Source organism: Euprymna scolopes, chromosome 20 (assembly GCF_053919585.1).
Source record: "Euprymna scolopes isolate OS-2025 chromosome 20, ASM5391958v1, whole genome shotgun sequence".
In the NCBI taxonomy this organism is placed as follows: domain Eukaryota; kingdom Metazoa; phylum Mollusca; class Cephalopoda; order Sepiida; family Sepiolidae; genus Euprymna; species Euprymna scolopes.
This window is the reverse complement of record NC_136501.1, coordinates 73949415-73967676: the sequence shown is the minus strand read 5'-3', so window position 1 is coordinate 73967676 and position 18262 is coordinate 73949415. Positions and strand designations below refer to the sequence as shown.

The 18262-nt window shown below is 31.2% G+C and overlaps 1 protein-coding gene across 1 annotated transcript in view; it reads right to left on the bottom strand.

Annotated features, from left to right (window-relative positions):
* Positions 1-18262, bottom strand: part of LOC145241463 (glutamate receptor ionotropic, NMDA 2B-like) — an 849005-nt gene that overhangs the window by 129863 nt on the left and 700880 nt on the right. Inside the window, exon 11 of the mRNA XM_080104443.1 lies at positions 8045-8170. Coding sequence (XP_079960569.1) covers positions 8045-8170 — 126 coding nt within the window. The remainder of the gene's footprint in view (positions 1-8044; positions 8171-18262) is intronic.

Genomic DNA, 18262 nt, shown 5'->3' with positions numbered 1-18262 from the left:
ATTGATGCGGAACAGTTGTAAAATAAAGACAATCAGCACATTAAGTTCGCAAAAATTTTTGGTTCAATTACCACACATATTCCCCTTTTTATAATCGGAGTAATATGCTACTTAAATAAACTGTATATATATATATATATATATATATATATATATATATATATATATATATCTATATATACATATATATATATTATGCAGTGCATATGTATGTACATACTTATATATATTCTATTTTCTTCGTTATACAAACATAATAACATGAATTCATTGAGATGTTTTGATTAAGAGTTTTTAAAAACTATAGCTGGAAATGTCGCCTCAATTATTAAATCATTTCTCCCTGATGGGTTCATAAGGTAGTAATTGATGGGCAAAAATCAGAAGCTCACAGTATTAATGCTACAGCCCTTCAGGGGTCCATCTTGGGCCCAACTCACTTCTTGATCTACATTAATGATCTTTCAAATCACATCTTTACATCATTCGTTGAACTTTATGCTGATGACAGTACCATCTATGGTAGCACATCTAAGACCGTAAATGACTAAGTTCTCTCCGATCCTCTCTCATCTGATCTTGAGCACGTGCGGAAAGGAGTAGCTGGTTACTTTTAATGCATCTAAAACCAAGCTTTGATCTTTACATCATCAACGCTCCCATCCTCATCTGGCATCAATTGAAATGAATGGGTCTCGTCTTGGGGAGGCCTTATGTTTTGACAAGCTCCTGGGCTTGACCTTTACTCCTGATCTGAAATAGAACACGTATATGAAATCTGTTGGCAAGGCCGCAGGAAAAATGGTGGGATCCTTCTATCGATCCAGTAGATATCTCACTGCTTATGCAATTCTCTATCTATATATGAGCCAGAGACGTCCAAAGATCCACTAGTGTTGCCACATCTGGGCAGAAGCTGCTAGAAAGGACTTGTCCTGCTTTGATAGAGTTCAAAATAGACTTCGTAGCCTCGTACGAGATATCCTTTTATCTTCCTTGCAACATCTCTTCTGTGAGATAGAAGTTTCTATCTCACAGAAGATATGTTGCAAGTTTGTCTCTGCTTTATCGTTCATTTTTTTTTACACAGTGATCACCACTTATCAAGCCCCGGAAGCCACTCAGGGATAAGGGTTATTGCAAGTGCATTACGTTAGTGAGGAGATTTGCTGAAATGTTTACTTAAGGGGGCGGTTCATTAGGAATTTGTTAACATTGGACTTGAAGACAACCAAGTTGTAGTCCGGAGGGAAGCAGGCAGACGGAACAGAGTTCCACAGGCATGCAGTTCTAAGAAAGAAGCTTTGTTCATGGAATCCACGTTTTGATTTAGGCACATATATAGAGTGGGGGAAATTTTTAACAGTGGATTCAGCTTTATCGTTCTTTTCCTGGCAAGTGCTCAACTGAACTCCAATCTATGGTTTCCCTCGCCAAACTTTCACAAGAAACACTCGTCTAGCTGAAAACACTATCAATAATCCCCCACTCTTTATCTGTACCTTAACCTAAACGTAGATCCCATGAACAAAGATTCTTTCTTAGAAGTGCACCCCTGTGGAACTGTCTTCTGTTTTCCTACTTTCTAGCTGACTACAATCTGATTGCCTTTAAGTCCAACGTAAACAAGTTCTTGATGAGCCATTCCAATTAAGTTAACAGATTTACCGAATTTGCCATGCTAACGATTACTATATTGTCCAGTTGACTACTGTACACTCTTAACCCTTATCCTCGAATGGTCGAGATGCCTATGTAAAAAACCAAAAACAAATCTCATTGAGTTGTAAAGAATACCCATATATATATATAATAGTGTTGTCATTATTCTTATTAAGTCGTACCTATTTCTGTAATGTGTTTGCGGATGAGACAGATAAAAAATATTCATTAAAAGGGTAATGATATAAAGGAAGGGGAAATTATTTCTGTTTACACAAGAAGCCACTGAAACATCCTTGAAGCTATTTAATAGATATATAATCAAGTATAAATCGAATGTGTTCTTTGTATTTAGAAAACAGGATTACTGAATAAACACTTCGCAGCTTTTGAATCATAAATTTTAATTATTTCTCTTAATGTTAAATTATATCAACTTATAGCGTTACTTTTCTTAAGAAGCTTTACTGAAATAGGCATGCTTGGTAAATTATCTACATTTCTGTAAGAAAGTCGTGTTTTATATATTTTTTTCTAAATCGTGGAGGATGCGCGTATTATTTGCTGTTCGTTTATAAGTTTATAATAATATAATTAATATATATATATATATATATATATATATATATATATATATTGAAAAGTGGCATTTTATATTAAATCAAACATATAAAAACAACGAAAATAACGTATCGATAATGCAATACTAGAAACATAAACAAGTCTTATAATACTTTACTGGGTACATTTGTTTTTATGAAAAAAAAGTTCAGTTTATTTAAGATAGAATATAAGCGTGCAATTTACGCTTGCATTTTAAATAACCTGAACTTTTTTTGGATGAGCATAATAACGCTTGCCTAATCCTAGTTTAACATTATCATATATATATATATATATATATATATATATATATATATATATATATATATATATATATATATATATACATACAGGCAGCAAAGTTTTAACAGTAGCAAACATATTATGATTGTTTCCATGAACCTCTCCATGAAAAATATTTAAAACGCATTGGAGAAACACATTTTATTTTATGTCTAAATATTCATTCTACAGTGATCATGCAGCACATACATTTTAAATTGGATTTTGTTTGTTGCGACTGAAATTGAATACTATACTTTTGCTTTGCGTCACACTTCATTTTAAAATAACCTTTACTGGACCGTATTTAAGCTTTGCAAAACATTCGTTGTACAACGGTGTTGCTCTAAGAAATGTAATAATTAAACCATGATTCTTAAATTGCGTTGCTTTTGTGACTTCCTAGAAAGCGTTGGATTTATTTCATTCGATGATCATTCGCATCTTCATCCGATTCAAGACAATCTGATCAGATACATTCCAATCGATGATTAAATTTTACTTTCGATTGCAAATTCGTAACAAATGCCAGGTTAGTCATCGCGAAATCGATATTTCATCATTAAAGGCCAAAGAGTAGAGTCTCTCGATTTTCCCTACGAAGCAAATGGTATTTTAGTTTGAAGTAACTTTTCAGTTACTTAATCAAAATTCTTATTATTACTAAGGCTGCCAATCAAATGGCAACACGTTAACCAAATTTGCCTTTTTCTCTTTGCCGATATATATACAATTTCATATATTTTTACAAAAATATTTATGTATCGCAATGCATTTATGAGTATGTTTCAGTTAACTTGGGATATTATCATAGTGATTATAGACTGAACAGACTATAGACTGGACTTATGTGGAAACAAAAACTGATGGTCATAATTAATTGATGGAAACATATGAATGGCTAGCCATACCCAACTATTTATGTAGAAATAAATAAAAACTATATATCTTTCTCTCCCCTTCTATACGACACTTAAGTATACACTATTGTTAAACTTATTGGATAGCACATATATAACATATATATATATATGTCATATATATATGTCATAGATATATATATATATATATATATATATATATATGATACGATAAGGAATAACATTACATTACAACTTTATTGTATCGCCAGCTTTATAAGTACAAAAATGACAGAACAGACGGAAACACCTCTCTAGGACACATTATTTCGAAACTACATGGTTCTCATCTAGAAAAAACTCACATCCTACAAATATAAGGATATACAATACAATCCTGTTAGCTAGGATATAAATTCTTCCATCTCTGCACTTCAGAGGGCCCTTTAATAATATCCTCATTCAAAAATATTAATATTATAAAGTTCTAAAATGAAACTGTTTCTCCATTGCAGGCATAACAGAATAATTAAGTAGTGCACTTCTCCACAATATACTGCGGCATCAAGTAATTATTTATCTTAACATATACTTCTTTCTCTATTCTGTCCGTCCTCTTCGATATCTTCAATACAGTCTCTGAGTGCATAGCAGAATTTTTAATTGCGCCTTTTTTTCTGGCCCTTGCAGTTACTTCACTTGCATTTTATTATTTACTTTAATATATACATTTCCGTTCTGATTCTTTCGTGTATCTTCTTCTATCCCATTTACTTTTTCTTTAATTTGTACCAATGGCAAATCAATTTTTGCTCCTGTTAGTTTTCTGTTTTAATTATCCTGTTGTGACCCTATGTTTTTATCCTATACGCTATAAGAAAATTATTTCATGTAACTATCTCATATTTTTACATATTTTATTTAGTTAGGATGTTATTATTTTGGAACCATACTTAGTGTTTTTATCACTGCTTGCTTTTTTATAGTGTTTTTTCTATATATTTGCTTTTTTCTGGTTTCTTTTTTCTATTTCTTTTATTCTTTTTAGGATAATTTTTGGGTTTCTGTGTCAGTATATATTTGTCCATGCATACGTATCCGTATATATATATATATATATATATATATATATATATATATATATATATATATATATAAATCTGTATGAGTGTATGTGTATTTGGGTATGTGTGTATACGTGTATATATTTGTTTGTGCTTGTGTTTATTTACATATACGTGCATATGCCTACCGGTTTCGATACATTGTTCGCTTTAATGACACGATGACATAATAACACTATCCCCTCTCTAAACCTCTTTTAGCGTTCTACACATTGACGGCGTATATACTTGTGCTCATGCGTATATGTGTATAAATATACGTATGCGTGTGTGTTTTCTTGTGGGTTTTTATCTTTAGTAAAAGCTTTTTTCTTTATTTTCTAATTCAACATGCTTTTACTTGCCGACACTTTTTTCAATTTCACATTTGGAGACTGGACGTCTTTTTGGGTTTATATTAAAAAAAGAAAACTAAAAAGTTGTTTGTACAGATACTAGCTAGTGCGACCTCGATAACACACCACGAGGATAGCATTTTACTGTTACTTACGAGACAAAAAGACCAACAAAACTCAAGAATACTGTTCTCTGATGAAGGATGTTTAAATCCGAAATTAATTAGAAAGAAAAAATAGAAAATAATTTTTGTTTGCTAATAAAAGCGTGTTCTAAAGCAGTGTATCTGTTTATTCATTAATTTTCCGATTCAATATGCTTGTACTTGGCGACACTTTTTCATATCTATCTATCTATCTACCTATCTATCTATCCATATATATATATGTATATATATATATATATATGAGTGTGTGTATGTGTCTATATTAAAAAGGGTTTTGAACTTATAAATATCCTCGTCTTTATTACGCAGACGTATGTATATCCAATTATAAGTAATTCGTTAATATGTGTATAGTTTTCTAAATATATGCTCCCGTTCTCACCTATTTAACTAAGTATATTATTATCTATATGCACAAATCTATGTGTATATGTGTATTTCTTGTATCATACAAAATGTATACATTGTTTTAACCAGGATAAACTTAATTTCCCTACAGTCATATAATCGCGAGAATTCCTTTTAAATTTCGTATATTTTCAGTTTCGCTTAATTTACCATTGATTCTCCTCTGACAATATGTTTCAAGAGTGTGAATACCTATAAGAAGAAGATATTCCATTGTTTTCTGTGAACGGTATTGTAACCACTCAGGGGAAATAACTTTAGATTCGGTCTTTTATTTGTTTCGGGTTGCTTAGCAAGTTTCTTACTCCGATGATAAATTTACTTCTATTCGCCCAACCCCAAATAGATAACCAGTCGACCATTGTTCATTGACCAAAACCCATGTCCATCGATATCGAAAAGTAATAAAACATCTCACAAGCAAAAATACGGTAAGCGTCCCTGTTACGTTACTTAAAACTTGAACATTTCGGAAGTTGCAAGAATCTGACCAGAAATTGATGACGCGTTAAATGGCCATTTGCTAATGTCTTGTCCGGTGGCGATCAGTCTGCTCTGACTTTTGTTTCGCGCGAAAACAAGCGAGGATTCTTTACCTCCCTTAGATTGAAATGGTCTTCCGTTTGCCATAAAATTATATTCTGTGTTTTTATTTAACGCATGGAATCGTTATTGATGGTCGTTATTGTGCTGTGAATTTCGTGCAAATCCCGACTTTGATGAAATACATCTGGGGTTTTATGCGACAAGTGTTTCTTATAAATAACTCTATAGATAATAAAATAACAAACGTCTTTTCAGGCTAAATTAATTTTATTGTATTGGAGATGGGAGCTGAAATGCAATGCATAAACCATTGTACTTCGGAGAAGCTACGTAAACGAGGAAGAACTCATTCGCATGAAACATTATGTTTCATGGAAGGAAACTATATTTTTTATACTTTTTCTTCCTAAAAATATATTGCAGAAACAACCAAATTAATACCTTAACAGCATGTAATAGTAATCAAGAAGTAATAGTTATTTAAATAGTTAAAAATATATAGATCTATATAGTAATATAATCGTGACTGGTTAAAAATTAAGATGTTTTGATTGCTGCATTTAATCGTATGATCGATATATAAACACACTGTCGTTAGATCAACTGCGGTTTGCGTTCTGTTATTTAAGTCTAACTCTTCATCAATGCAGTACAAACGTTGTAGTGCCACAAATATGCCGTCTCGAACTTTTGCTCCTGACAGAGTCACCAATATCAAACAGGTTTGGCAGCAAGCGATATTAAAGGCACTGACTCTTGTAAAATTTCAGGATTTTACATTAAATTACAGCTCTTGTAAAATTTCCGGATTTTCCACATCAGGATCTAACGTGCTCTGATCGTTTTTTAGTCAGCACAGATGTGAAAAACATAGAACTACTAATCAAGAAGCAGAGTTGTAACGTCTATTCTGCACCATGATTCTGTGTATTCTTCGCATGTGTGTATTTTTCAAAATGGCTGATTCCTGTTATTCTCGGTAACAGACATGTTATCGTAAGTCCATTAATGCGAATCTTGCAGACTAAACGATCTTCTTGAGTTTCATGCACTGACCTTTACTCACTTAATAAAACTAGAGAGGAATATGATCATGTTAACGCCCGGTTAGAAAGGGCCCTATCCCATCAGAGTATCTGTCAAAGTAAAATTATTAGCTATAGAAAATGTCCTAATCAAGATTTTTATTCGTCATAAAATTAAAAAGCAAGCCACACTCATTTAGAAAATATATTGTAATATTCTATGTCATCCACACTTTTATTACGTGTATCTTCTGGTTATCTGAGAAAACTCGGTTTAGTTGAGAAATGTTATCAAGTTTTACTAAGATAAATTTAAATTAATAACCATGAAAGTTGGGAGAATTTCTGGCACAAACAGGTTAAGCCAAAATGGCATATTTCAATTGCGATATCAGTTAACTTATTTGATTATTGGTTTAAATAGAACATTTAAATAAAATACTATTATTTATACTTACTGAAATCAATGTTTTGATTTTAATATAAAATAATGGTTTGCAAAATATTGTTTTAGTATCTGAACAGATATTTAGTATTGTGTTTAAATGATTTGCGCGGATTCTAAACAAGTTCCGATCTATTTCTTAATTGTTGATTTTTAGTTATATAAATAAATGAGAAAGAGTTAGTTTCGTATTATCAATAAGTCATAGATAGAACATGCATTTTTTAGTACATTTTTCAAGTATTTTAAGTATTGAAAAGATAGCCAGCAAGTATAGTATAACATAAGGTAACGTTCATCTCATTCTTCTATTACCATTTAGGTATGAGATGCACATTTCTAACGTCGAACCAGAGAAAATACCTACTTGCTCCCATACACTACCCTCCATTACATTAAAGGTTGATTTTACTAGAGGAACTTTAAACGAAACAAATGAGAGACAAAATGTTCGACGCGCCGTTGTCAATGCAATCGTTGGAGACTCGTCCAGTCGTTATGTCGCCATTCACGTCTAAGCCTATCTAACCAGAGGCAGTGTCTACGTTCTGTCGTTTTAGCGAGCGTTCCAAATTTACCTCAGTTACCTCGAATAGAAGTTTTTCCTTGATGGAGCCCAACAGGACTAAGCCATTCAAATATGAAGATGGAAGCTCCGGTCGCATGAACGCTAAACACGAGAATTAAACACCACGCAGGGTAGTCATACGGTTCTGAAATGATATAGAATGAGAAAAAAAGAAAAAAAACAGGACCTAAGTTCAGTGGACAGCGCAGAAGAAACAGCTAAAGTGTGAGAAAAGAAGCAAACCGGATGGAGAATAAACAATTTCCTGGCCGTTGTGAAGCAAAAATGGAATAAGCAGTTAGACGTGATTTCCTTTTGTTTTATTCATATTTCTTTTTGCTAAGAACTTATTATGGGTAAAAAGATATGCATTTTTTGTGAGCGCTTCACGCAAATAATGTACAAAACGAAATACAGTAAAAATACAAACTACATTCGTGAGTAAATAACAAGCTGTTGTCATTTTGAAAAGGCACACAATCGCTCTGAAATTGAGAATGAAATAGTGAGTGCGTAAAAAGTTCATTTCATTATTAAAGGAATAACACGATACAAACAACAACAACATATTATGCTATATTTTGGTTGTATCCTTGTTTTAGATACGATACAAAAAATCCGGCTTGCGGTGAGGGTCGTTGTATCAGTTTTGCATAGTTTCGAAAAAGTAAGGCTTTAGCTGGATTATACCACGCGTTCTTCTCACATATCCAAAAAAAGCGTTCTTTATTCAAAAATATGAAACCCTGATATATTAGGACTCACCAAAACGTGCGTTCATCGTCTTTAAACACTCACGCATACACACACACACACACACACACACGCACACACACACATATATATCCATGTATATATATATATATTTATATATATATTTATATAATAAATGTAAACAGGATTGATATACCCACACAATATAATCCAAGCAGAGGGGAATATGGTTTTAGTATATATAAATTTGTAAACTCTTTCAAAAATATATTACGATGTTTTAAGTAGCGGAAAACCGGGGAAGAAGAGTAATAAACTGATGAAAAGTGCAGGTATCAGAACGAATCTTATATTCTGTCGCCTTGAATTTGTAATTTATGTTGAATTAAAACAATTTTATGGAAGAGAAGAGGATTATGAAATTTCCTCGCATGACACTTTCTTGGATTTTATTTGAACGCTTTACATTTACAAAGACATACATGTATACACATATATGTGTGTAGAATCATACACACATTATATATATACATGTATATATATATATATTCATATATATATTCATATATATATTCATATATATATTCATATATATTCATATACATATATTCATATATATATTCATATATATTCATATACATATATTCATCTATATCTATCTATATCTATCTATATTTATCTATATATATATATATATATATATATATATATAGATAGATATATAATAATTATGTGTTACAGAACTTTATATTGCGGAAGAAAATATAGACGACAAAGATACAATAAATGGTGTCAACAATATCAAAAATGAAGTTTATAATGCAATTTATAGAAGTACATGTGGAACTATATACAGGCGAATAGAAATTAATTGATTTATACGAACACTCATAATCCGACATGAACTCAATAATATAGAATCATATGTAAAGCGGATATATATATATATATATATATATATAACATATAACATATATAGATAATACTTGTAAGTTTTTTATTTATGCATATATATATGTATATACATAAATATATATACATATATATATATAATACTTGTAAGTTTTGACATGAAACAAGATAATCAGACATACCCACTGTGTTGATATAATAATGCAAATCTATGCAAATATTTATCATACATACGTACATACATTACATGACATATATATTATCTCTATAGGCTCGTTTAAAATCAAGTATAACCATGCTAGTTTAACAATTAAATACTTTTCTCTTTTCTACTTTCTTTACTATCTTCATTGTTGGATACATCTGACGAGTATTGGCTTTTAATAGGATTTTATTAAAAAATGTATGCACGTTTGTAGGTAAAATATTTGTATGCATTGTAATTGTTTCTTATATATCTTTATATATATATTTATATATTTATATATATATTTATATATATATATATTAAATATTATTTATATTTAACATCTGTGTCATTTTACCATATTATGTAATAGCACACACATATGTATATACTATTAATAGTTTTTAGCCAGAAATTTTAATATATTCAAATATATAAAAAATAGTTAATTGCTCATATGCAGTATAGGTGAAAGTATAAGTTGATTCATGTCCAATCATGGTGATCGTCCTGAAAATGAAAAAAATACTCAGTTTGCTGTTTTCCGCATTCGTTTTTTGGGTAATTGTTTTATTACATATATATATATATATATATATATATATATATATATATATATATATATATATATATATAAAATATTTTTTCGAAATTAGATCTTAAATTTAAATAATTCAAAGTTGAAAATTAGGTATTACATTACCCGATATATATATATATATATATATATATATATATATATATATATATATATATATATATATATAGATAGATAGATAAAAAAGGGGGGGGAATTAAACAAAACGAGATTTGAACGTGGATTCGCGAGGTATATATACTTCACACTTCCGGTTATAAGATAGACGAATATTGGCTGAAGAGAGCTTGATAAGGATACCTTAAACGGGCCTTATTATCGGGCTTGAAACCGACGGCACCAATGACCTGTCTCAACTAACAACTTTCTGTACACAAAATATAAGTACGCTCTTAAAATTTGGATTTTCCTTTTAATTGAGCACTCTGCTGGAATTCTTTTTCCAAAAAAAACTAATCATATATATATATATATATATATATATATATATATATTATTTGGAGAGTGAAAGGAATTCATGAAATATTTACTTTAAATTTTATGGTTTGTTTTGCAAAACAATATGATTTCATGCAGGAATGACCACATCGTCTGCATTATTAAACCATATAGTTTTGCGTCTTGAATGAAATAGAGAAGCGAAATAGTGGATGGAAGATTTATATTGTCATTCCATCAGGATATTAACTTGTTCGACTTATTTACCGCTTTGTTCATTTTCTCCGCACGCAATCCATTTGTTTACCGATCGATAGAAAAGTCAATACTAATGTGTCACTATTGTTTGTTGTTCTTGAGTTTTAAGGACACCGCTCGTCTAATATTAATATTGTTCTTTTCTAATCTGACTTAAAAATATGCATATATTGATTTAGAAAACAAATAGACATTGTTAAAGATGAAGACTTATTAGACAACTGTTTATTAAATAAACAATTTGAATCGATTTAGGTTCGTGACTATTGAAGAATGTTACATTTACAAAGTTTTTGTTGTTCGTCTAAAAATTTCCATCACAGATTCTGATCGGTAATCGATCTGTCCCGCTTAAGTTTTAAATTCAATTTTAAAAAAGTGTCTGTAATACTACGGAATGATCGCTATGAGTGCCAGGTAGTTTAGCTACAAAATAAATGATTATAAAAAAGCGGCTTATTCATTATCAATTACAGACCAATAGCACCACTAAAAATAGTTGTTGAGATTCTCGGTGACCAAATATGCCGGGAGTAAGATGGGAATAAACGCATGTCTCAATTTCCCAATGATAAACTTGAGAAAACGGAGCGTATCCGATTTTTATTGAAAAACAAATGTATTCGACGATGTTTATTTGTAGAGAATGATCTTGGCATGAGACAAAGAAGGTTTAAAGGTTTAACTTTAATTAATAAGACCAGAAATTAACGCACACGTAGTCACAGATTCTTGGCACGGCTGCATCACAAGCATATGCCGAGCGCAACTAAGTTATCACCTCGATTTGATTTGCGTTGATTCTATCCTAGCGTGAGCACTAATCATAAACCAAACGTTCATGCATTACTAGCATAGGATCTGTTCGTCTCCGTCTCGTTATGACTTGATTTGGTAAATGTTTAAATTAAATAATCACATCTTAATAATGGGTTTAGTTTATTTCTACAATTGGAAATAAAAATCCGACTAATATGAATAGAATATACCTTTCTAAACATTTTTACACATAGCATTAATTCCTCGAATTAAAAACATAATAATTAGAGTCAGTTTCCAGACAAAGTCGTGACTCTTTGCAAACTTGCTTACCTTGAACGGTTATTATGGCTTATTTTTATGTTATTTAAAAAACAGTATGTTTCTATTGAGATATAAAGTACAGTGTTCTAATAAAATGGAAAGTTTTTTTCGTAAAGGTGCTTGTTCACATTACATTTTAATTCATTCGTTTTGATACAGGACAGGAAACCGGGAGCAGGAACCGAATTCTAAAGCATGGGATTCGAGGAGTGAAGCTATGTGAATACAAGGTGTTCTGTATCTTGGGACTTCTAACAGTGAAAAGGTGGGGGTTTGCTGTTAGGGTTAGGGTTGGTCGGGGAATTTACGTTGTGGAGTATAAGTACAATGGGTTCGTCAGAATATATTCCATGGAAGTTCTTGTTAAACAATCACAGGTATGCAACAACAGTTAGATAGGGAACAGAAATTTGTCGACAGTGCGAAACATTAAAAACTAGAGTTTGGAGATTCATCCAAGAGAATGACGTTATCATCATGTGCACTTGCCCAACTGGATCAACAATAGTGGTTGCGTTTCACTGGCAGGGGTGCGCGCGGTTATCTGATATCCGGTTTTCGATACTCTAATATCGAAAAAAAAAGCTGTATATTATCGGCAATTAAAACCACAGCGAATGCGATTACATCAGGGTGGTTGTTTATAAAAATTAAGTATGATTAAGCTTCAAGTATCATGTCCTGGGTACACGAATGCAATGTTTGAATGTAGAGCAATTCGAATCTTTTTTTAAGCTAAAATTATTCCCGTTTATAATATGTAAGTGGTACTATTGTGCTAGTCTTATTATATTTTTTTATTCATCTGACATATTTTAAAGCGAAATCATTTAAGATAAATAAAGATTAAGATTGCTCATGAATAAATAAAATTATTCCGAACCTGAAAACATCTACACGGTCACAGCTTGCAACTTTAAATGAGACATTTCAGTGAAAAAAAAAATCTAACTGGACTGTTTGGCGTTTTATTGATTTTTCGTGCGAATAAATAAAGCGCGATAGATGGCTTATCGTTTCTCCTTAAGAAGATGATTATTTTTTGCTTGCTATGCACTATTTTTCTTTTCGTTTATTAAACGTACCATTTCGCTATAGTCCATTTATTTATGGAACGTTTCTGAAAACTTAAAATTTAACGGAAGTGAATTTTCGGAAAACCAGAATAGAGTCTTTTTTTCCTTTGGAGATGACTGCGCAAATGCGCGCTTGACATGACAGTCATGCAACAAGGCAGATAGGAAGTGAAATAGACGCTGCAAGGCATGTTGAGAAAGTACAAAATTTGAAGAAAACGTATTATAGAAATTAAGAAAAAAAAAGAACTAGAACAAAAATGTAAATAAAAAAGGAACAAAAATTCTTTAAAAATAGGATAAATATTGCAGAAAAAATATATATTTCATAAAAAAATAGATGGTCGCAGTATTTTTTCTCTAAACAGAATCGGTGCTGCTTGCGAAAGAATCATATTCAGTTTTTTGCAAAAATAGTTTTTATTGTTAAAGGAAAATACATTAACAATGATCGTATTTATCGGATTAGTAACTAAAACGAAGATTATGTTTTCGAATCAAAATTGTATAATTATCTGAAAACAATAGTTTAATTGAACATCATAACTTCTTAATGTGAATGGTAAGTAAAAAGAAAAACAGCTGAAATCAAAGATGTTCAAACTATATATGTATATATATATATATATATATATATATATATATATATATATATATATAGTAATTTATGAAATATATATGGCGATTAAGCTACACTGAATATTCCGCGTTTCATCCACTCTAAGATTCATCCTGAAGAATCCTAGAGTGGATGAACGCGGAATATTCAGTGTAGCTTAATCGCCATATATATTTCATAAATTACTAACTAGCTATACCTACGTATTAACCACTTTTGAAGTAAATACTTCAAGTTTGCGCATAAATTTATACTTTTGTATAATAATTTTATGTGAGTAAATGAAGTAGTTATATATATGTATGTATATATATACGTATATATGTATATATATATATACATATATATATATACATACAGTCATATTTATAGAAAAATATGTATGCATATATATACATATACATGTAAAAGTTGGCTGGTCTCTCTAATCTGTCTAGAATCATTTTTTTAGATTAGTCGACCCACTTAAACTAGCACGATCTCTCTACTCTTTCTCTTAATGACCAGTCTACACCATAAGACAAAACGCACTTCTTTTCAAAACAAGATGGCGCTAGATGCCAGACATCTTACAGATAACTGGCACGAGGTCTTTACATTTTTACGGATGAGAGAACGATAAGCAAAGCGTTATGGCCACCACGTTCTCCGGACGTGTCATCATGTAATCTTTATCCTTGGGGTCTTTAAAACAAAAACAATATGCTAATAAACTTCCCAATCTAGACCAACTTAAGAAGAACATTACCAACGCTATCATGAGAATCACCAGAGAAGATCTAGAGACAGTATCTGCAAACATTGTTAAACGTGCCCCGAAATGCATACATGTCAACGGAGCACTTCCAGCACATTTTATAACACTACAGGTAATTTTAAAAAATGCTACAGATAAGTTAAACAATAAAATTCTCGTTCTTAGTTCGTTCACAATTTTATTAATATGAATAAAAAGTTCACTGTTTCAAAAATTAAATTTTTTACCGAAGCATGATTCTTGAATTACACAAAAGTAACTTACGTTCAAGGAAACTTATTTGCGTTCAAGGAAACTTATTTGCGTATTGCATGAATCAAATATATTTTAATAATTGGGTCAATGTTATTAATTGTTTATGTAAATTACTTCATTGTTCTATTTTGGAATATTATTTAAAGTAGATTTATTTAATTTATTTTTTATTTGATTTAATTTACTAATGTATTTGTCTCCACAAGTTGCCTTTAAAACGGAAGTAACTTTATTTAATGTGACAAAACTCTTTCAACCTGATCCTTCCGTATATATACAGCTAGTAATGAAATAAAATTATTTGTACATATTTGATATTACACACACGCGCGCGCACGCACACACGCCCAATCATACACACACACGCACACACACACACCCACCACACACACTATATATATATATATATATATATATATATATATATATATATATATATATATAAGTGTTTATTTGCATGTTTTAATTCCGCTGATTATTTCTTAATAAATTGTCTCATTTTCTGCACAGAAATGTTCGCGTTTCAAATATTAGGAGCTAATTTGACGATATATGTTTTTTTAATTATCGAGTCGGCATGGAGACATGTTTTAATATAAATCAATCCAATTTTAGTCAATGTCGACTTATTTTTTTCCTTGGATAGCGATAATCGAAGTTATGTTAATAGCAACATTATATAGATAACTAATATTGATGCTGTCAACAGAGCATTGAACGGGCGCATCATAATCTACAACAAAACCTAACTTCATGTAATATCATCGTGTTATTTTTCCGAAGAAATTTTGTGATATAAATGCAGTTTTTCTTTTATTAACGATATCCTCCTTTGAATGCAAAGCTTTGTCAGATCTCCCACGTTCTACACCCATTAAGCATGCAACGTCATTGAAAATATTTGCCACTAGTAGAGGTTATGCACTTTAGATATTTGCGCTGAAAATATTTTTGCTGAACGGAAAATGATCAAAAAGCACTCATGTAAACATCACTTGGAAGCAGTAATATGATCCTACACTTGAAAGGCATGCCTGGTTTATTTCACTGACAAATGTTTCATGTCTGTTTTTTTATTATTAAACATGATTATTTATGATTCCATTCTTGAAGCGACCTTTTTAGTAAGATGGCTGGCTTATTAGATTTTGCCAACATTAAAGACATTTCAGGCGATACGTCTAACTGCCTTTCGTTTTTTCTATCAAATTGGCAGTTCCTAATTCTTATGAATGGATGTGGGTTGCGGATTGAAATGTTCTGGTTGACAAAAATTTTGGTTTTGTCATGTAGAATTATATATTTTTCGAAGGTTTCTTTTACTGTAAGAAGATGATGGTATTTCAGAAGTTCTATTAAGTTTTGGCTTGATATTTCAGTGTCAACACTTTATTATCGGTAGTCTTTCATAACGCATATTTGACAACAAGTCTAAACATATTTCTAGATATCTTCTGTTCTTTCCATAACAGGTACAAACAACGGCTTAACAATGATTTATCGCTGGCATAAACCATTATATTTTTCTGTGATTTGAATGACAATAAGCTTCCACAAGACCTAGTACTGTCCATACTCATCCAGATTGCGTGTTATAAGTGATCCTCATCCTCGGTCTTTGTATCTTAGTGACTCTTTACACTTATTTTATTTATTTATTTATTTATTACTCTTTACAATCCGAGGAATGTGCATTCCCACTTGGATATAAGGGACTGATTTTTGCGACATGTTCAACGGGGATTGAGGGGAGTTGAGTATCGAGATGTTCGTTTACTACACATTTTAAATTCGGCATGTTAGTAAAATCAATTGCTACGCGAGACTGATGTCTTTTTGGGACAACGAGACACATTTCTCACATATAAACAAATTCCCTCTGTTTGCTGTGTTTTATTTTACTTTTATTGAAATTTTTAATTGGCTGCTTAGTATTAATAGTTTATGTAGTTAGTTTGCGCATTCGACAATGTTCGTTATAGTTTCATCCGGTTTATCATTGTTGTTGGTTGTACAGTCTAAGTCTTCCTTTTTGCTTCATATTATTTTTGTCTTTTTCCTATTTTTTCGGTACTATTCCTAGTACTCCTCGATTATTGAAATTATATTGACCTTTTTCATGGTTTATATTCGTTCAGATCTCTGACAAGCTCTGTGTATGTTCATGATAAACTGATCGAAACATTGAGAGTCAGCGTAATAATAACAAATAGAAAAGTAATGTTTCTAATTGAAAGTTTTGCAAGCAGGTAAATATTAAGTAGACGAAAAAATGAAGCGGATGCATGGAACTTGCCAAAGAACTGAAAGCAGTTACATAGAAAAGCTAAATAAAATAAGAAACCTAGAAACACAGGAAACAGTCTAAAAATTCCAAAAGACGAAAGGAAATTGAACTTAAAATGTAGAATAAGAAGATACAACAAAGAGCAGTGATTAAAACAATTAAGGTTTTAACGAACATCGCTGAATGCGGAAATAAAATAAAATTTAACCAGCGACGTAGGAGTTTCAATATACATAAGCGAAAGAATAGAAAGTGATTCATGGGGATTGAAACTCTAAGACATCACACAAACTAGCAAAACCGCAAACCTAGCAAAATCTACGAGGGTCGTTCAAAAGGTAAATCTTCCCATTTTTAACTAAAAACGTTGAAGAGCTGTAACAACGAGACTATTATCATCAAAACGAATACAGAATTTATTTTTCTACATATGCCTTCCCATTTTCAATGTACTTTCGCCATAAATTCAATGATGTATCCTTGCTACTAACGGGCGTCCATGAAACGGGTTAGAGTCTTACACCGTAAATATCTGCATCAGGAAAATAAAAATTGAAGGTCATAAATGCATAAGTTCAGTCATAATAACAATGGCATTTGTAATTACCTCTAATTCATAAATAATAAAAATAGGAAGTATTGCTTTTCGAACGCCTCTCATAAAATAGGTAATGGTATAAAAACTGGTTGATACCACAAAACATAATCGTGAAAGCCAGAGACAATGGGAAGATCAAGGATTGAGATAGCATCTAGAATATTTATTAAAATGTTTCAAAAGCTACTTAAACCTTGGTAAGACTTATTGCTATCTTAATTCGAAAGATTCTTTGATAGCAATGAATCAATGGTAAGCACATATTGCAACAAGGCAAATTTATGCACATTGGTTATCCAAAGAGATGTTTGTAGTAGAACTCTGTAAAGCGTTGTTTTTGTTATGCTCCAGGGAGTATATTCTGATGATGGCATCTATCAGAACTACTAGTGAGTACGTAATCTCGACTTGAGTCTGTTGGTAAGTAAAAGTTTTTAATAAAATACCTATTTCCA